Below are 21,650 nucleotides of genomic sequence, written 5' to 3'. Positions count from 1 at the left end.
CAACTTCTTTACCTCCCACTGAGTAAAAAAAACCTCTTGATCTGTTGCTGATATCATCTGCATTCCTTTTATCATTGCTGATTAAGAAAACCTTATATATCCATACTATTTAAAAGTGATTCAGAATTTTAGTTCTATATGCTCATTTTGTGTTTTTCTCTGGGTTTTGCTGTTAAATGGCCACAGTGTGAACGTGGTTCTATTGTATGTGATAGAACATTGGTGAGTCAGGGAATTAGCGGGACAGAAAATGTTCATAAAACGGCTTATCTTCAGTTCTGATTGTAAGATTTTACATTTCTGTTTTCGCCTAAATAATAAACAATGCCCCATATATCCACTAGATGTCACCATGATGATGAGCCATTCTAGGCTGAGCTCTATTGCTATATGATGGCGAGGACAGATTGGATGCTTTTAGCTTCAGTACAGAAACTACACACATTGCCTTTGAGTTGCTGCTAAGACATGAAAGACTCGGGAAACCACTAAAATCACAGGGCAATCAGAAGTGAATGTTTTTTTTAGCCTTAAGTCATAGCATCACAAGAAGAAGCATTGATAAAAGGAGCTCTCAGGGCCGCTACTTCCATCCTATGGAACTTGGCTAACACAAGTAGGCTTTTCTTTTCTTTTTTTTTGCTTGGATTATTGGATGAAGAGATTCTGAATAAATTTACCATTTAAATGGCCAATTAAAATTGTCAGGATTGTTGCTGATTTTAGAAGAGGACTATTGGGAAATGGTGGTGGAGGACCAATATCTGGGATCTAAAGGAAGTTGGGACAATCAAGAATGACTAATACACAAGGTTAGTTCTATCACCCGAATGAATGAATGAATGTCTACGTTACGATATCGTTTAGCAGATAGGATTGAGAAATGTCTTGTGATTCGATCACTGTAGGTGTGAAGTAACTGCTGGACCCAAAGTATTTGGGGCTCCACATATGGGCTACACAAATCACGATGGTCATTATTATCAACAGCAGCCACCTATACAGTGACATCAGGTCTTACATTATAGAAGATTTGGAGGATCCCAGCAGCTCGGTAATGATTTCCGGTTCTTTCAACCCCTCGCTACTGAAAATCATTCAAGATGCTACCACTGGCAGTCCATTGCCTACCTCCAGCTTTGCAAGTGAAAATGACACCCAGTGTGGAGAACAAATCCTTAATTATGGGCACATTGAGAAACTGGTAATAGGAGCCATCCTGTCCCTCATCACCTTACTGACCATTGCAGGAAATTGCCTAGTTGTCATATCTGTCTGTTTTGTAAAGAAACTTCGGCAGCCCTCAAACTATCTGATTGTATCCTTGGCTTTGGCTGACTTATCTGTGGCCATAGCTGTTATGCCTTTTGTCAGTGTCACCGACCTCATTGGTGGCAAATGGATTTTTGGACACGTCTTTTGTAATGTCTTCATAGCCATGGATGTGATGTGCTGCACTGCTTCGATAATGACATTATGTGTCATTAGCATTGACAGGTAAGACCTTTCAAACCTTTACAAACTATTTTTTTCTGTATTTCATAGTATTTTATGCTGTTCCATGAAGGTTGTTTTGTTAAGCCTGATCCATAGCAGGTACCAAGGTGAGAACTTTCTTGCATTTCTATCACATTTAGAATGGAGGAGTCTTCATTTTTCTTCTGGAGTCACTGACTTCTCTTCTTTGTAACAATTAACAGATTTAATAACTTTTTTTCTGCCACAACGTCTTTGAAAGCTCAACGTATAATAAAAATCAGCAGAATATTATTCATCTCCGCAGGTGTTCTAGTTAGGATAAGGGCATTAGGAGAATGAATAATTCATGAACCTACGTCATTCCGGATTAGGTGATAACTTTATTAGACCAATTTTAATCAAATATTAGAGATGACATTATACAAAAGGCAATGTGTAAAAATAGAACAGTTCTGACATGTATCAATCAATTTCTCGCTTTATACATTTATCTATCTTTTGACATGTTTTCCATAGATTTGGTGAAGGTCTATGAGCGGAGACCCTATTGAGTGCAAGAATAATGAGGCTTTAGTGAACTGCAACGTGCGGTGGTAACCCTTTAGCTCACAGGTTTTCACATCCCCATAGTATAATGACAGCACTCATGTTAAAATTAATTGGCCTATAGCTTACTTGGCTAAAAAAAAACCCTTATTCTTTTAAGAGTAATCACCAGTAACATAATTTACAGGTACATTAAGACTAAGGGGCATTAAAGAGAATCACCACATTTGACATACCTAAATTATTAATATGCTCAAACAGGTTATAAAATGCTGAAAAAAGTCATATCTGTCATATCAGATGCATTATTATTGATAAATATTTTTTTATCACTTTATGTAAATGAGCTCTTCCAGGTTGCTGCGCAGGACGTTAGCTCTGCCTCCTCACTTCATTATCATATGTATTGCCTCCCGTCAGCATCGCTCTGTTCTTCCTCTGTGTCAAGCCTCCTATGGGTATGGGCTTCCCATTACTTCTGTGTTGGTGCCAGTGAATCACTGGTACTTGTGTAATACAAGGTTTCTGGGTGCAGGAGAAGATTGGGAGCGGAAGTACCTGGGACTCGCCGGCACCTGCGTGTAAACAGGTGCTTGGATACAACAGCGCAGAAGATGGAGACGCAGTGGTAACTTAAAACCAAAGATCATTTATTTACATAACACAAACATTTTAGGAAGTTATGGTAAAAGGTTCAGGAAGGTAACAAAATATAGGAATGCATTACAGTATATTTTACACTATGAATATATCACTATGAATACATATATAACAGTTCTAACAATACACTTTTATTATGCAAGGAAATCAACAGCTACCATTTATAAAGATGTCTCTGTTTGATGCCTTAGTCTGTAGTATATAAGAGTCTATCGGGGGGAAAAGGGTTGATATCGTAGTCAGTTGGTCGACAAATCTACTATCGTGATCTTGGTACAGGCCTTAATGAGAGTCAGTGATGCTATTCTGTTAGATCACAAGTCTCTTACTGATAAGTTTCTTCAGCAAAGTATTACGCTGGCTGCCTCTGTCTCTTTAAGCACCACCTCAGTCCCTCTTTACCATAATGTACATCTCAGGTCACACGCACAAGATTGTCCGCTTTTTACTATCTGGTCTCGTAGCCATCTGGGTCCGCTTATCTGCCCTTTACTCAGCTGGTCCTTTCAATTCCTCTCGTCAGCTGATCCTCTTGAATCCTCTGGTGAGCTGGTCCTCTTGATTCCTCTGGTCACCCAGTCCTCTCGATTCTTCTGGTCAGCAGGTCCTCTCAATTCCTTTTGTCAGCTGGTTCTTTCAATTTTCCTGGTCAGCCGGTCCTCTTGATTCCTCTGGTCAGCTGGTCCTCTCGATACCTCTGGTCAGCTAGGTCTTTTGATTTCTCTGCTCAGCCAGCCCTCTTGATACCTCTGGTCAGCCTGTCCTCTCAATTTATCTGATCAGCTGGTTCTTCATTCCTCTGGTCAGCCAACCCTCTTGATTCCTCTAGTCAGTTGGTCATCTTGATTCCTGTGGTCAACCGGTCTTCTTGATTTCTTTGTTCAGCCAGTTCTCTCTATTCTTCTCTAAATTCTTCTAACTGGCTTCTCCGTTTATTAATCACTCCTTTCTACTCAAAACTGAGGCCCCACTTCATTGATTTGTCTCTTGCTGTTGTTTGCAGCTATAAGCACCTCAGATGCTTCCAAACATTTGTCCTGATACAGGTTCAGCCGTCGACTCCTTCCTTGCGGCATTATACTATATGGTGGGCCATTATGCTGTGTGATCAGTACTGTGTTAGCCATTGTACTGTTATGGAATCACTGTGGGAGTTTTATACTTTGCAAGGGGGTTACTGTAGAGTCATCATACTGTGGGTGTGGAGAGTACTGTGGAAAAACTCACTGTGGTGGTATCTTACAGTGTTCAGGGGCACTTTTGTTTGCATCATACCTTATGGGGAACATTAGAGGTATATATAGTGTGTGGGAGCACTAAGAGACTTCAATAAGGGCACAATTACTTTATAAAGGCTGCAAATATTGTGAGATATGCTCCTTTGTGACCCCGCTGAATAATATATATTTATTTGGGGTGGCAATTAGGACCAATTAGGACTTTTGTTATGAGGCCCATGATCTCTATATGTGCTTCTGTTGTTCACCATGCAAAGTGACTAATACATTTTTACAGTGTTAGCTCCATCACCCTATAAGTCTATAAGTGTCTGCTACATGTCCCCTTTTCACAGTGCTAGCCACATGCTACCAGGATTTCTAGCATAGTGGTGACTGGGCCTAGAATTCGTAAGATCTCAGAGGTACGACTATAAGTAAATGTAAGTGCTCCTTAGGAGAAATCACAAACTTAAATAATTCGGCAGACCACCAGAGGAACTAAAGTCCAGTGTGCCCCATGGTAGATTTGTGACCTGAAGCGCCACATCATTCACACCACTGTACATAACTACTAATTTATCGCTTTACTTATATTACTGCCATATACAGCCCAAGGGAAACAGCCACATAGAGCCAATATGATACTACCACACCCAGGATCGGACTGGGGTGTGAGGGGCCTACCAGCGAAATTGCCTGCAGGGGCCCGCACTATAGCTACCATAAAAGTTTGTATTACCTCTTCATTTTCGGCTTCTCTCACTATAACATGCGCCTTTTCACAAACTCTACAGAGTGAAGAAGAGACCTGTATTGTGCCCTGCACTATATCAAAGCATTTCTTGTAACATCTTATTTATTGTAGTTAATAATGGAATCTGTTATTTACAGTCAGTCGCAGTTTTTCTTACACACGGATGTTCCTTGTCCTCAGTATAAACCACCGAATCCATCACCCAAACTATATTCAAAGTGCAACAAAATGTTATCCAGCATCTTCACATGGAAAATATTACTAAAATGAATCCGCCTCTGCCGCCATCTATCCACCATATAGGGAAATCCCCTATAAAGGCCCTGTGTGCATGCTGCAGATTTATCCGCGGAATTGCCGTGGAATTCGCTGAAGGAATGCTGCAGAACATGTGTCTAACATTTCTGCAGTCATTCTCCAGCAAAATCTATGGGGATTAAAAAATGCTGTGCGCAAACTGCGTTTTTTTTTGGCCCTGCGGATTTTGCTGCGGAATTAATGAGCATGTCACTTAATTTCCACAGGTACCGGCGGTTTTTGACATAGATAATGGTAAAAACCTGCAGGGACCCACCTGCAAAAAATCCGCGGCAAATCCGCACCAAACCGCAGAAAATTCGCACGCGGTCTTCGGTGCGTTTTTTTTTTACCGCAGGTGCGGGAATCTTTCAGAGGGTCCGGAATTTTCTTAAGAGAATTCAATTTTCTAGGGCGCACAGGGCCTATGAATCAGTATGTGGAGGTGTGAAGCTTTACCCTCCAATACACTGTTCCATTTGGAGACTGGTGAATATTTGTCCTCTCTTTCCACCTTCACACATTACATAATTAGGTAATGATCGGCCTCCAGTGTCTGTACTGAATGTGATCATTTTTAGCCTCACTATGGTTTCCAAATTAGTTTTACATGTTGGATAAACCTTTTACTAGTCCTGTTTATTCTGACAACACTGCTCTATAGACAGATCAGGCTTTTTTTTTCTTTTTTTTTTTTACATATACAGTGTTTTTATTGAGGCCCTCCTAAAGAGTAATTACATATAGCCTAAGATATGAATGACACTGGCACTGGGGGTACAGGATAATGACACTGACACTGGGGGTACAGGATAATGACACTGGAGGTACAGGATAATGATGCTGACACTGGAGGTACAGGATAATGACACTGACACTGGGGGGTACAGGATAATGACACTGGCACTGGGGGTACAGGATAATGACACTGACACTGGGGGTACAGGATAATGACACTGGCACTGGGGGTACAGGATAATGACACTGGAGGTACAGGATAATGATGCTGACACTGGGGGCACAGGATAATGACACTGACACTGGGGGTACAGGATAATGACACTGACAGTGGGGGTACAGGATAATGACACTGGAGATACAGGATAATGATGCTGACACTGGGGGTACAGGATAATGACGCTGACACTGGGGGTACAGGATAATGACACTGGAGATACAGGATAATGATGCTGACACTGGAGGTACAGGATAATGGCACTGGAGATACAGGATAATGATGCTGACACTGGGGGTACAGGATAATGACACTGGAGATACAGGATAATGATGCTGACACTGGGGGTACAGGATAATGGCACTGGAGGTACAGGATAATGATGCTGACACTGGGGGTACAGGATAATGACGCTGATACTGTGGGTACAGGATAATGACACTGGGGGTACAGGATAATGACACTGACACTAGGGGTACGGGATAATGACACTCGGGGTACAGGATAATGGCACTGACACTGGGGGTACAGGATAATGGCACTGACACTGGGGGTACAGGATAATGACACTGACACTGGGGATACAGGATAATGACACTGACACTGGGGTACAGGACAATGACACTGACACTAGTGGTACAGGATAATGACACTGACACTGGGGGTACAGGATAATTACACTGACACTAGTGGTACAGTATAATGACACTGACACTGGGGGTACAGGATAATGACACTGACACTGGGGGTACAGGATAATGGCACTGACACTGGGGGTACAGGATAATGACACTGACACTGGGGATACAGGATAATGACACTGACACTGGGGTACAGGACAATGACACTGACACTAGTGGTACAGGATAATGACACTGACACTGGGGGTACAGGATAATGACACTGACACTAGTGGTACAGTATAATGACACTGACACTGGGGGTACAGGATAATGACACTGGGGGTACAGGGTAATGACACTGACACAAGGGGTATGGGATAATGACACTGACACTCGGGGTACAGGATAATGACACTGACACTGGGGGTACAGGATAATGACTCTGTGGTACAGGATAATGACACTGACATTGGGGAAACAGGATAATGACCGACACTCGGGGTACAGGATAATGACACTGACGCTGGGGTATAGGATAATGACACTGACACTGGAGGTACAGGATAATGACAATGGGGGTACAGGATAATGACACTGATACTAGGGGTACAGGATAATGACACTGACACTGGAGGTACAGGATAATGACGCTGACACTCGGGGTACAGGATAAAATACCGACACTGGGCGTACAGGATAATTAATCTGGAAACTCGGTTCTTTATTTCAGCACACAGCTTTTCTATATTCTGATAGCCATCTTGTATGATATCAGAGAATGGGAAAGCTGGGAGCTGGGGAGCTGAGGACAAGATAGATATCAGAACATAGAAAAGCTGGGTGACGAGTAAGAGAGCCTCTTTCTCTCAGCTCAGCACCCAGCTTTCCAAATCCCATCCCATGCTGTGACTGCTGATATCCCTCTTTCCCTAATCCATACTGATATATGGTTACTGTGTGGACTTCACTCGCGTCACGCAGCCTGGACTGGAGCACACAGCCTGCACCCCCAAATCACACACACCCAGCACCCCCAAATCACACACACCCTGCACCTCAAAATCACACACACCCAGTACTCCCCATATCCTGCATATCTCACACAGACTGGCTGTACCCCAAATTATCCCTCTCTCAAACACACTGAAACCCCAGATCCCACACACCCTGTATCACTTAATATCCCTCTGTCACAGTCTGGACACCTCAGATGTCACTCACCCTTCAGCCTTTTGTCTCTCAATACCGAACACATCTCCTTCAGTAAGTATTTCCTGCTCGGCTCCTCCCACATGGTCACGTGAACATGACATCACAGCAGGTCCTAGCTGATCCACCACTAGATGCATTTTCTTCCTCTCGGCAGGAGCTTTCAGTTCTGCCCCTGCCGCGCTGCAGCTCATATGCTACGGGCACCCCCTCCAGGTCAGTACCGCCCCCTGCCCCCCCTGTAGCTAGGCTGCTGGCACTGTCATAATGTGACTGGTGCCTGCATACAGTGTCATCACCTGCGGCGGTGGCCTGACAGCCTAACGAGCCGCGGCCGCAAGTCATTTTAATACACCAGCGGGGGCCCCTGCAGGCTGCCAGAAACAGCTTTGTTTGAAGATAAGGTCGAGGCCTACCGGGGGTTTACCCACTACCCCGGCACGCCAGACCGATGCTGACCACACCAAGTATATGTGATAGCACAAAGTATTATACAATTACCCTTATTCTATGGCCTGTGATGACATCTTGTTTCCGTGAAAGAAGCTGTGGTGCTGCAGTCACTTCTCACCACCTCTACCACTACCACTGATTCCGGACACCATAAGGGGATGGAGATGACAGAAGCTGCTGTAAGTGACCGCAGCGCAGCCCCCTGATATAGTCCTGTTTCAGGGGTGATGATAGAAGAAGCAAGGAAGTGACTGCCTGGCCATTCTATTGATGATGTTGTGCCGCCCTGGAAAAACCAGGGTGTCACAGAGGTCTGCATCCATCTTTTTGGTGCAGATCTCCCTCCCCCTTGGGGAGTTTCCCACACCAATACACACCAGCCAATGAGGCCCCACTCGCCCCCTCCTCAGGAAAACGGGAAAAATTTGAAGCGCCGCCATCTTTGGCGCGAAGATTTCCCGCTCGAGCATCTTCCCCGAGCAGGGAAAGCGCGAAAAGCGAAGCCCCGCCCCCAAAGAGGAAGTGCTAGAAAGAACCAAGGGGGGGGCGGGTGAAAGCCTGCCTAATGTAGCCGAGGGCATAAAAAGCGGGGATGCCAGGACTCTGCACCATATCTGGTTCCTGGAACTCGCGAGCAACATGTCCGCCCCGTTCGAGAGCCCTGAAGTCCCGGAGCCGGCTCTCGGAGCAGCGGCGTGGATAAGAGCCTGAACGGCGGAGATCTGTCAGCGTCACCGGAACCAGACACGCCTCCTGATGGAGCAGTGGACCGCGGAGGTGGAGGAGTTAGCTGCGGTTGCCCGGGCGTACGGGATGGAGGCCATGATGGAGGAGCTGGTGAGTGACCCACGCCCCTATGTCCCTGAGGGACCGGTCGCTGCGGCCGAGGGACCCGGTCTGCGCTGGCCCCCATACTAGCTCCTCCTCCGAAGCCCGCACGCCCCGCCGCTGCTGGTCTGTCTGGTTTGTGGCCCCCTGCAGCGATGGCAGAACCTGAAGTGCCGATGCAGGAAGACCCGGAGGTCGAGGTGGTTGGCAGAGTGGCAGGTCCGGAAACCGCGGTAGCTGGCGGCAACCCACCTGACGCAAAAGCGGATGATAGTGATTCCGGACCCGACACAGAACCGGTCTCCAGCTCTGAGGAAGCAGATGGAAGCCTTCTCGATGGTAGCGCCCCAGTAGCCATGTATGTCCCGCTGAGCGGTGGGAACGGATATCGGATGGCTCTCTCCCATCACGCCTGCTGTGTATTGGAGATGTTTGAGGCGGGGGTCGGGTCTGCATCGGAGGGGGAGCTGGAGTAACCATCCGAAAAGGAGCAAGTTGTCCCCGTTGGGACCCTCAGCACTTTGAATGAATACAAATCAAACCGAGTTTTTCATCTGATTGTCGACAGTGATTATCCCGGCCATTGCCAGAAAGTTGTCCCCGGAGGGACCCTATGTGTTTTACCGTCCACATGAGAAACTGCTCATGAACATGGCCGAGAATTGGCAGGCCACCCACGAACTTGTGGGTTTGTAAACAGTTTGGTGGTCTGGTTTTCCGTCCGTGCCACCTCCGGAGAGGCAGATTGGAGAAAGGGCCCGCAACAGAGCAGGCTGGGGCCTGGCCACCACCAGGATCGGTGGCCATCCTCCGGGGGTCAGGGGTCCCCCTTGGACGTGGGGTCCCCTGAAGTGACAGCCGGGTCTTAGGGGCAGCATCAAGGATCAGGTCATTTGGGTGGGGGAGCGGATGACCACAAACCCATCCGTTTAATAAATATGTTCAATATTTGAAACGTTAAAGCACTGCACCTCCCGTAAGGGAAGACTTGAAAATATACGTATGTTGAATGTTTTCATATGTTAATTTATCTTTGCAGTTTGAAAAATAAAACCGGTGATGGACGAGCAGCCCACGGATGGTCTGCATTTTACCAAGGGGGAGTGTGACGCCCTGGACTAGCCAGGTAGTCACATACATACCAACATACACACCCCCACCCTTGGCAGTTACAACAGTCAGACAAAAACCCTTGTTGCCTCCCTCCAGGGTCTGATGTCCACACCAGGTGGGGAGGAGCCAGGTGGTTGGCCCCACCCACCGAGGAGTTCACAGGCCTGGAGGCGGGAAAAGAGTCAGATCAGTGTTGGAGGTGAAAGTGAGAGGAGTGAACACTTGAGGTGTCTGGGTAGGAGCCCAAGCACTGACAGCAAGGTTGGCAGACGGTGGTGGCTGTCTGCAGGAGTTGGTGGAACTCTGCAGAGCCGTAAGGTCCGGGGTCGGGCGTCGGCCCGCCGGTACCGGAATGGGGAACGGAGTGAAGCTAAGCACACAGGCAGGGCCATCGGACCCCGACCAGGCTTTGAGCCGCCGTCAATAGTCAAATCCGAATGTGACAGGAACCCCCGGGGTTCCCTAAAAACCAAGTCCCGATTGAAGGCAACCGTCCACCCAGAGAGGATATACAGCCACCGCCACAGGCTAGAGATCCAAGGGCCAGCGCCTGTGGGCAAAAACAGGCTCCTACGGCACCTATACACCAGGGAGCGGACTACCGGTGGGCAACCACAGGAGTCAGAACATTATAAAAGGTGCAGGGAAAGACAGCCACCATCAGCCGTCCGGGGAGAGCAGAGCAACAACATTGCAGCCGGCTGCGGGACCCGTCCATCCGGCCATTTTGGTTTACCAGAGACTCTGTCAGTGATTGTCTGAGTGAGTACACCAGTGCCGTCCGGCACCACGCCGCGCTGTCCCTGCAACCCTGTACCCCAGCCATCCAGCCTCCCTGTTACACCACCGGGCCCCGGGATCACCAACGCCCCTACCCACGGAGGGGATAACATCCTAGCTGCTCCCTACCATCTCTCTCGGGATCCCCGTCACCAGCAGCGGTGGTGCCATCATCACCACGTCCCGTGGGTGGCATCACGAACAATCTCCCTAACCAAACCACCCCTTTTCACTCACGGTTGAGGAGCGCTGCTTGAGTCCCCGGGTCCGGTCCACCGCTCGAGCCACCGAGCAGCAGCAGCAGAAGCCCCGGACCCGAGCGTGGCGAGCGCGTTCCCTCCGCCCGCGACACCAGCACCCATGAGCGATTATTTTCTTAATCGGACCGAGAAAACAGTCGCAGCATGCTGCGGGTGCAATGCGATCCTTGTTTCTCTCGCACCCATTCAAGTCAATGGGGCGAGAGAAACATCGCACTGCACTCACATTACACCGGTATAATGCGAGTGCAGAGCGAGAATGGCAATAGCCGGCAACGGAGGACAGATGGAGATAAATCCCTCCCTCTTCTCCTCAGTGCCGGCTCGCCCCTCCTCCGAGCCAGCCCGCCCCTCTTCAGTGCCGGCCCGCTCCCCGCAGCGGCGGTCCGATCGCATGATTGGACCTCAGTCGCAAGGACAATCGCATGACACTCGGCTCCTGCTGTGCTGCCAGCGTGAGCCCAGTGTCATGCGAGGATCACAGTAGTCTCCGTGTGGCCCCGGCCATACTCTTAGGAAGTAGAATGAAGAAATAGACTGCAGTACAAGAATAGTTCTTATTTTTATTTTTGTCCAATATTAGTGCATGACGGATTTATTCTGTGGATTGGTGCGATTACAGCGATACCAGATTTATATAGGTATTTTTATGTTTTTCCGCTGCAATATCCTAAGGGCTGTAACTCTTTTTATTTTTTGTGTGGAGAGGGCTGTGTAAAGGCTTATTGTTGTGCAATGAGATTTTTTTTGGTACCCTTTTGGTGAACATAACATTTTTGATTGCTTTTTATTCAGATTTTTCAGATGAAGAATGAAAAAAACCCAGTAATCCACTTATTATTTTTTTGCGGTTCACTGTGTAAGAGGGAAAAGAGTTCAGGTCAGGGGTACAGGGGTACCATATTTATATCACTTTTTTATGCTTCGCTAGTTTGACACACTAAAATCTATATTTTACAAAAAATAATTTATTTGTTCGCCATATTCTGAGAGCTAGAGCTTTTTTATTTATTTTTTCCAAATGAGCCATAATAGGGCTTGTTGTTTGTGGGAAGTTTGACGTTTTCATTTCTTCCATTTTTATTACATATGACTTTTGCTCACTTTTTATTCACTTTTTTGTATCAAAAGGATGAAAAAATACCATTTTTGGCCTGTTTTTTTTGTTACTTTCTTTGCCATATGGAATAAGTAATGTGACATATTTATAGATTGGGTCATTCTGGATTCGGTGATACCAATTATGTGTTTGTTTCTTTGTTTATTTTTGTTTGAACACAAAAGCTGCATTTTTAGTAACAAAATGGGTTTTTGTGATTTCTGTACCCTTTTTTGTGTTTTTTTCTTTACTTTTTTACACATTTTATTAAGCTTTTTTGTACTTTTTCACTTAGTCCCACTGCGAGACATGAATATTTTTCACTTTGATCACTTGTATCATGCTGTACTCATGTACATGCCACCTATCAGTGATTCACTGACACAGCCTGTAAGACCCTGCTTATAGCTGGATCTTGCATGCCACTGTACCCTGGGGTCATCAGATACTCCAGGGTGCCATGGCAAAGATCGACACCTACGATTATCATCGTGGGGTTCTGATCCTGCCAAAGGGGTTATTTTAACCCCTCTTTAACCACTTAGATGCCGCTATTTCGATTCACAGGGGTATTTAAGGGGTTTATCGACTCCTATCGATTTTAAAACCAGTTGAGAATGATGCCTGTGGGTGTCAGCTGTCACCTGTGGGAACTCCACCCACAGGATGGCGCTATGCTTTTATTCTTTAGCACCATTAAAAAGCAGTGCTGAGGAATAAGTACCTTGAACAAAAAAGAGTATCAGCGGTCATTAAGGACTAGGACTGTGAAGATTCTAACTTGTGTTGTTCCATGAAAAGATCCTGAACTATCTGGGACATATTCGCCACCTGATCAGACTGTAAACACTGGTTCCATATATGGGGCAAAAAAGTAAAGTCAGTTAAAATGTGACACTATTCCTTTACGGGCTAGTCTGGAGGCTGGGTATTCGGATAATCCGGTGTCAGATACATGGAGAGCGCGTCAGGGATACAAAGAGTAAAGTGAGACGTAGTCAGGTAATGGTCCAGGGGCAAGATCTAGGACAGCCCATAGTGGATTGAAGGAGTAAATTGAAATGTAGTCATGTAACAGTCCAGGGGTAAGATGCCAGGAGGACACGTCATGGATACAGGGAGTTTACTGAGGCGTATTGAGCTAATCAGAACAAGGAGAGCACAAGAATGAAGGCCACAAGCACCACTCAAGCAGAATGCTACGACTGGCAGAGTTTTGGAAAGACCACTCAGCTAAATAGCTGGGCAACCACTTGGAACAGGGAGCACCTGAATACGACATACACTTGTGGTCATGTGAGGATGAGGCAAGCTGGAAATACAGGAGAATCCTGACAGGAGTATGTTGTGCCGGGAAAGCCCCTGTATAGGCCTTTCATTAGTATTATATTGTTTACATATTAAAGCCATAAATCATTTGTGCGACCCTTCACTGAAGACCATTGCCTAATTCTAGTCTATTTGACTGGAAAAATACATTTCTCCACTATTTTGATTTTAATCTTTGACAGTAGTTGTTCTTCCAGAAGGGAAAAGTCACCTAAGATGCATTCTTATATGTAACTAATTCACTAAAGTTTTCTTTGTCTTGGTTGTTCTTCGTTTACAGAATCTATTTAATTATTTATACCACAAAACATAAAATAAGCTTTTCTATTACCTTACAGTAAGGACAGTGTATCACTAGGACGTAAATGATCAAATGTTCATTTCATGCTTGCAGGAAAGTTGCTAATCCCTTCTTTACAGGTACAATTCAGAGTTTAACCTTAATAACTTAATTAAAAATGTATAAGGCAATCGGAGTATAATTCATTATTAATAACAATCAGGAGTTTACTCTACAAAGAAAGTGTTCTGCTCCATCAGTACCTTTAGGCCCATTAGAGAAACAATTCCGAAATCTCACCAATGGTTTACACAGAAGATGGGCATCAAGGCTGCTAGTGTCATTACCCAGACAGTTATATCATTAATAAAATATAATATGCTATTGTGAGTAAAAGGGGTTGTCCACGATGTTGATATTGATGACTTCTCTTTCGGACATATTCTGTGTAGTGGAAAATTTCAGGTATTGCTCAATTTCATAATGGATAGACTGTCAATATCAAAGCCCTATTCAACTTATTTAAGCCAGGGGCTGTCAAGTCGCATGTTGCATGTGACTTGCATTGAAGTCTATGGGAAGTTGTTTGTGACTTGTGGTCAGAAACAGGAAATGAAACACATTTGGAAACATTAGTGACTCTCTATTACAGTCACAGCATTTTTCAGGTCACAACATGACACGTGTGACATGCCCTTCAGTGTCGTGTGACACGTCTCTTTGTAGCCCTAGCCTAACTCTGGAACCTCCCCAAACATATTAGACTAATGTCGACTGAACTCACAGATAACGATGGGCTGGGCAGACAATCTAATGAGTTTTGGAGACCAAAACCATTGATTGTTGGGGGCAGATAAGCATTTCCCATTTTACACTGCTAATTTTGCTCTCCCTGAGATAAGATGCCACCTGAGATGGATGTTAGTTGCTCTCTCATAGAGAACACAGAAGCACTTGACTGAGCAAAAGATCCAGTCTGGTGGAACTGGCTGAGATGTCACAGAAACAGCCATATGATGTTTGTGGGGGCTTGAAAGTAGCGGCATGATGTAATTGGCTTGATAGGGTTGTTTTCTGCTAGATCTTTGAATTTCAGAATCTGAGACCACTGCACGATCTTATAATGACACTGAACTTTCATGTGCAAAACAATTTTACTAAATAACATATAGCAGTTTATTCTCCACTTTATTTCATTTATAGGCTTTGAAGAACATATGTAAGAGAAGTTGCCAGTGGGCCAGTTCCCTTTTAGCAGTCTTATTGGGAACCTGTCAGGTCCCCAGTGAATCCAGAACCACGAGCAGTTCTGGGTGCATATCTAGAATCCCTGCCTATCTGTCCCTACATTTACCAACATTCATAAACAGATCTTTAGAAAAAGTCTTTTTAAAGATCATTTATGGGATGCTAATGAGGGCTGTAACTAGTCGTAGGGGCGTTAGTTGCCTGGCTAGTCAACCTACTTAGCATGTTAGCATGCCCTTGTGGGCGTGCTAACATGCTTTACAATTTCCGGTGTCATGGTTATACGATACAAAGCTACACATGTGTGCTGCTTTGTACCCGTTAGCAATGAGTTCCTATGACCCTGGGTGTATGCACCCTGGCTTCAAAGACGATCACTGCCCACGATCGGTAGTCATCTGCACTTCGGTCATGCGCACTACTCAAAAGAAGTATCTGTCCCAGCTTTAGAGAGGAGTAGTGGGCAGTGAGTGTCTTACACCCAGCGTCAAAGGAGCTCAACGCTAACAGTTAAAAGCAGCGAACATGTGCGGCTTTTAGTCGCATTGCCATGATGCTGGACATTGTAAAGCATGTTAGCATGTCCACAGGGGCATGCTAACATGCTAAGTGGGCTGACTAGCCAGGGAGCTAATGCCCCTACGAATAGTCATAGCCCTCAATTGGAATATCATATAAGATCTTTAGAAATAGTTTTTCTAAAGATCTGTTCATGTATGCTAGTAAATGCTGAGGCAGTTAGGCAGGGATTTAGATATGCACCCAGAAATGCTCGTGGTTCTGGGTGCACATGGGACCTGACAGGTTCTCTTTACTCTAATAGTATAACTAATGTTTACAGGGGCCAAGAAGGAGGTTAAACAGTTCAATGAATCTCTGTTTTATAATTTTAGTTAAAAAAATGCAAAGTAAAAATTAATCGCTTCTTAAGCAATTTCATTCAAAGCAATATTCTATTGTCTTGTTTCTACAGTTCTCCAGCTGGCCTATGATGTGCTGTTTTTAACTAATTGCAAACAAACAGTGTAGTTTGGTCCTGAAGTCGTATTCCCTTTCATGCATTCCATATAGAGGCGAGCGAATCTTCCAAATATTGTTTATTGCAGATTTGTTGTCTTCGGCCTGCAGATTCGGTTCACTCTTAATGAAAATGTTGAGAATTAAAAGTTTCCCACTTGCCATGTAAAGAAGCCCATCCCCAAAGTATAATAAATGGAGGGGAAATATGGAGTAAAAAAATATAACAATAAACACATTATGCTCATCTGTTGTATGTCACCTCCGCAGCAGCTACCCAGGGGTTTGCGCAATTCTTCAGTTCTTTCACCACTGAGGCCAATGATTGGCTTTATGTGGTCAAATGGAGGAGAGGGGCGCACACTTCATTGATGATATTGATGTGAGTTGCTTCCCTTTTAACTCTGTGAGGCCCCAGTAACGTAGAGTAGAGCAGTACACACATCATTGATGTGCAAGACGAATCCCAAAGAGCTCTCAAAAATTGTTGTAAAATCTCTTTTTTATTGCGATGATTCCAATCTCAGTTTTCAGAAGTACTTTGAAGGTGTGTGAATGGGATAAAGAGGGAGCAACTTGCAGAAAAAGGTTTACCCAAAAATCATAAAAAAACTATTTTCAAAATTCAATTCACCCTTTTTAAAAAGTTGGCAAATATGTGCAAACGTACATTCAACAACCTTTTAGTTTAAATGTATTGATAGAGCTTCAAAGATTTGGTGGGGAGCGTCATCTCAGGGACTCACCCAATTAGCACCATGAAATTGCTGTGGTATGCCTGTGAGAGCCAAGTTCTTTTACTTTTTTTATAGGTGTATAAGCGGCAGTGCCTGGTACTACTTCTTATTCCATCCATTTTTTATAGTCTCAGCAGCTCTGTTGGGTATCATATGAATCTGTTAAGACCAAAAGTTTAAATGTTAATGCCTTAAAGCTGAATTTGCTTTACAAAATGTAAAACCTTTTTTATAGAATTGAACAAAAATCTGAACCAAAATCCATCTGTGCCGAATGTGTTTTTTTAAAACAATACATTGTGTAAAAGGGTGCTAGGCCCGAGTACCAGCCCTGAAGACACTGATTGCCATCTTATGCCATGATTATAGACTGAATACATCTTAGTTTTAGTGAGTCGAGGACGTAGAGAGTGAGAAAGCTGTATATGTGGGAGGAATAGCAAGAAGGAGAAGTGTGCAAGCCAGCTAGATACCTGAGGCTGAAGAAAGAGGGTGTATGAGGCAAAATTAATTAAACTAGACCCTTAGGGTCACTCTAAGGAATTTGGAGCACATGAGAAGGACTCCAACACTAGTACTGCCCTCGTCCAGAACTCTGAGTATCAGGCCCGAACTCTAAAGAGGATTCCTGGGTTGCAACTGACTCCAGAGGTACTCGTCCTTAAGGAAAGTTTAGGCATAAACTTGGGTGAACAGGTTACTACACAATCACCGGTAAACGATACCAATCACTGATATACAGAATGGGTCCCTGTGAGTAGGACGATACCGGGAGTCCTTTGGGATTTAATGACTTTATCGTGTGAGACTGTAGTGTCAGACAGGGAAAAGGAGGACATGCAAACAGCAGCAGTAGTGCCTGGAAATATGGAGCAGTCTGCAGTAAAATTGTCCTTCAAAGTAAAACGTACTGTACCAAAGATGTTGTAGTGTTGTGCCCACAGTGATGATGTTTCAGAAAGACTGTGGGAAACTGTTTCTAAAAGTCTGTTGAGAAAGAAACCAAAATCTGTGTCTGTGAATCCCCGGTGGAAAAATCCTGGTCTGTACGAGGGCCTCAGCACAGGTATGGCTTGCACACACAAAGACAACACAACCCACCAGGAACCCCACCACCAATCCCTTTGGCTGGGGTGCGGACCAGCCAAGGAGGACTGCTGAGCAGAAGCAGAAGACTCCCCTCCTCACCCGCGACTACAGCCCTGTGCCACACCCACATCAATTGTATACTAATTATATGATGACTCATCACATATGGTATGTGCACACTTCTTTAACCTCTGCTGAAATATGTTATATTATCATTTCTTGAGAAAGCATAGCATTTACGTCTACATTTTACACACATACCTGCTTGTTGTATATTTTATCATTCCCTAATTAAAATGTCATTTTCTTTTATTTTTCAATATATAGACTTGTAACAATTAATTGTATGTATTATATATATGGACAGGTTTAGAATACCAGGGGTTTTCAAAGGCTTTTTCCATTGTTGTAGCATTCCATTTTTATTTTTATTGAGAAAAAGAAATGTTATTGAGAGAAAGAAAAAGAATTAACTTGTGTGAAGTTCAAGAATGAAACAGAACAGCAAGGACAAGTGAAACATTTAGAACGTTCAGCGTAGTTACGTGTCAGAGAAAATGAGCATAAATCACATCAGCTATACATCACAATGAAAATATCGATGACATGCTAATAGTCTATTAGACAAGATGATCCTTTATTAAAAGTCACACATCCGTCTAACTTATCCAAGGAACAAAAAGTCAGGAGGAGATAGAGAGTAGGTAGAGTACCTGTACAGAATGTTCTAGAAGAGTACTGATGAGTAGGTTTATGTTGACTAAATAGTCAGTGAGATATTTCATTTTGAACAATACTTTTACAGTTATTTGTAGTGGTGTCATGGCCCCATGGAGAGCATGACGTGTGAGTCCAACTCCAATGTGGCCAATTTCTATAATTTGAATGTAACTTCCGGAGGAAGTGTGTGCGTTAAAGGGAACCTGTCAGGTGCAATATGCACCCAGAACCATGAGCAGTTCTGGGTGCATTTGGCTAATCCCTGCCTAACCGTCCCTGTATACACTAGCATAGATAAAGAGATCTTTAGAAAAAGTATTTCTAAAGATATTTTATCATATACTAATGAGGCCAGCAAGGGTGATACTTCCAACGACTAGCCTCACACTTAGCATGTTAGTAAGCCAACAGAGGCATGCTAACATAATATTCAATGCAGCATCACCAGCGGTGATGTGCATACCTGTGTCCGCGGTGAACACTGAGCTGAATATCCCGCACTTCTGGTCATGCACAGTATAAAGCCGGGTGTATGTGGCTTCAGACAGGTCTAGTGCGCATGACCAAAAGTGCTGAGCATTCAGCTTCATCATTTACTGCGGACACTGGCGACACTGCATTGAATAGCATGTTAGCACACCCCTGTGGGCGTACTAACGTGCTAAGAGGGTGGACTAGTCGGGGAAGTAACACCCTTATGACTAGTTGTTGGCCTCATTAGCATATTATAAACAATCTTTAGAAAAACTTTTTCTAAAGATTCCTTATCTATGCTAGTGCATACAGGGACGGTTAGGCAGGGAATAGAAATATGCACCCAGAACTGATCTTTTGCAGTGTGCATCCGAAGCCGACAAGCAAACATCCGGATAAGAAGGCTGTGGGATTTGTAAGTGCGCACACGTGGGATTCTGAAGGAGCACACAGTATGTCGCTCATGTAAATCCAAGGTATCATGCCCACAGGGGCATGATACCATGGAAAGCATGCAAACGCCCACAGGGCGATGCGACGACCAGGGGAATAGACCCTTTGCTATTTACAAAGAAAATATGTAAGTAATAAAACATTTTTTATTACTTTCATTTTACACAATATTACAACATAGGGATGGGTAGGAAGGGGTTATTAGGCCACACATGCTCCAGATTGTAGGTTAGAACGCATTTGGGACCTGACAGGTTCCTTTTAATATTTAAATTCTTTACACATACACATATATAATGCAATCCATAGTGTTTACAGGAAAGCTCTAACCGTAGGTCATCCTCTTGTCCTGAACTGTATATAAATTGTGCGGTCCAGTTAAATGAGTGTCTCGAGATTGCTACCCCACAATAATCAAATGCCACCTCTTCTAATTGCATGCAAGTGGATTAAATTTCTATGTCATGCACACAGTGCACGAAGTCTCGCACCTGTTCTGTTTTTAACTATACACCTTTAAAAATAGAACAAACAAAAAGGCAGTGTGGTCACAAAAAGAGTCAAACTATGATATATTGTACAAAATTATTTAACCCTCAACTGGTGGTGGGGTTTGCAAAACCCCAGGGAAATTTTGTTCAGCTGGCATTCATTGGAAAATGCTCGTATGAATCATCAATTTATTACATTTTCCGATACTTGTGGGTGTCAAAAATGTGTTATGCTCATGTGTAATCAATCGCTAATAAGAAAACGATTAACACAAATGTGATCTGTGCATTTTCTGTATAAATTAGAGATTTCTAAACACTGGGGTATAGGAAGCCCCACATCACCAGTTGTGTGACAAAAATCCCACCTCACCAGTTGAGGGTTAAGGCTAGTAGGCATTTTAGCAAAATTCACAAAGCTAAGCACACAAATAAGGCAGGGATTTTATATATAAAAAATAGATAATAAGCTGAGCACATCCACAGACATATACTATTAACTAATCATGCAGAACACACTTCTATGATGCAAAGAAAATTGCCAAAAATTGAGTAAAAATATTCAAGAATTCAGTAAAATTCTTTAGGAAGAAAAAATGTATCAGTTAGTTACCAGTTACAAAAATCCTATAGAAAAAAGTGCGTACCGTGCATAGCAAATATATAGCAGCAGGAAGTGCTAGTGCTAGTAAAGTTGTTTTTAAGGCTAAAATATCAGTTCATCTCAGGGATAAATCTCTGATCCCATCATAAAAAACCTACACCTATGACAAGGAGCTTGAACTCACCGCAGGATGCCATAATGTACGAGGGGCTACTGATAAGTCTTTGGCTTTGTGATCTTTTTGTGTTTCTATGGTGATAAATGTTACATCACATGAAAGCCTTATATGTATAATATATGCTTTCAAAATAGTTTTTGTTGCTTATGGCAACAGTGTTCTACACACGAGGCAAAACAAAATTGTGGATAGTCTAATGCGATATTCACAGCAACTGAGAGCAGAGGAGTGATAAAATTCTTATTTCTGCAAGGAAAGTCCGTGAAGGATATTCATGGTGATATGTCGCAGACACTGGGGGATCAATGCCCTTCATATTCCACAGTTAAGAACTGGGTTTCCAAATTTAAAACGGGCCACTTCAGCACCAATGATGAGGAACGTCCTGGATGACTGAGAGTGGTTGTTGTTCCGGAGATCGTTGATGCTGTGCACAACCTCATACTGGAGAATCCACGAATTTCAGCTAAAACAATAGCAGACATGATGGGGATTTCCCGTGAACGTTTTTGTGTCATTATCCATGAACATTTGGACACGAGGAAGCTATCTGCAAAGAGGGTCCCCAAATGTTTGACAACAGATCAGAGAAACATGTGAGTGAAAACTTCCTGGTCCATTTGTCAGCATTTCCGGACTGATAAGAACTTCCTGGATCAACTGGTCACTATGGATGAGACCTGTATTTGTTTGTATGACCCTGAAAACAAGGAGCAGTCAAAAGAGTGGAGGTACAGTGGTTCTCCTTATTCAA

General features: G+C 44.0%; 1 protein-coding gene across 1 annotated transcript in view; it reads left to right on the top strand.

Annotated features, from left to right (window-relative positions):
• The first annotated feature begins 436 nt into the window (after nucleotides 1-436).
• The window catches only part of HTR7 (5-hydroxytryptamine receptor 7), a 274,320-nt gene continuing 253,106 nt past the window's right edge, over nucleotides 437-21,650 (top strand). Inside the window, exon 1 of the mRNA XM_075348749.1 lies at nucleotides 437-1,497. Coding sequence (XP_075204864.1) covers nucleotides 971-1,497 — 527 coding nt within the window. The 5' untranslated portion in view covers nucleotides 437-970. The remainder of the gene's footprint in view (nucleotides 1,498-21,650) is intronic.

Source organism: Anomaloglossus baeobatrachus, chromosome 5 (assembly GCF_048569485.1).
Source record: "Anomaloglossus baeobatrachus isolate aAnoBae1 chromosome 5, aAnoBae1.hap1, whole genome shotgun sequence".
Lineage (NCBI taxonomy): Eukaryota > Metazoa > Chordata > Amphibia > Anura > Aromobatidae > Anomaloglossus > Anomaloglossus baeobatrachus.
Note: the sequence above shows the minus strand (reverse complement) of the source record. Positions and strands in the feature narration are given on the sequence as shown.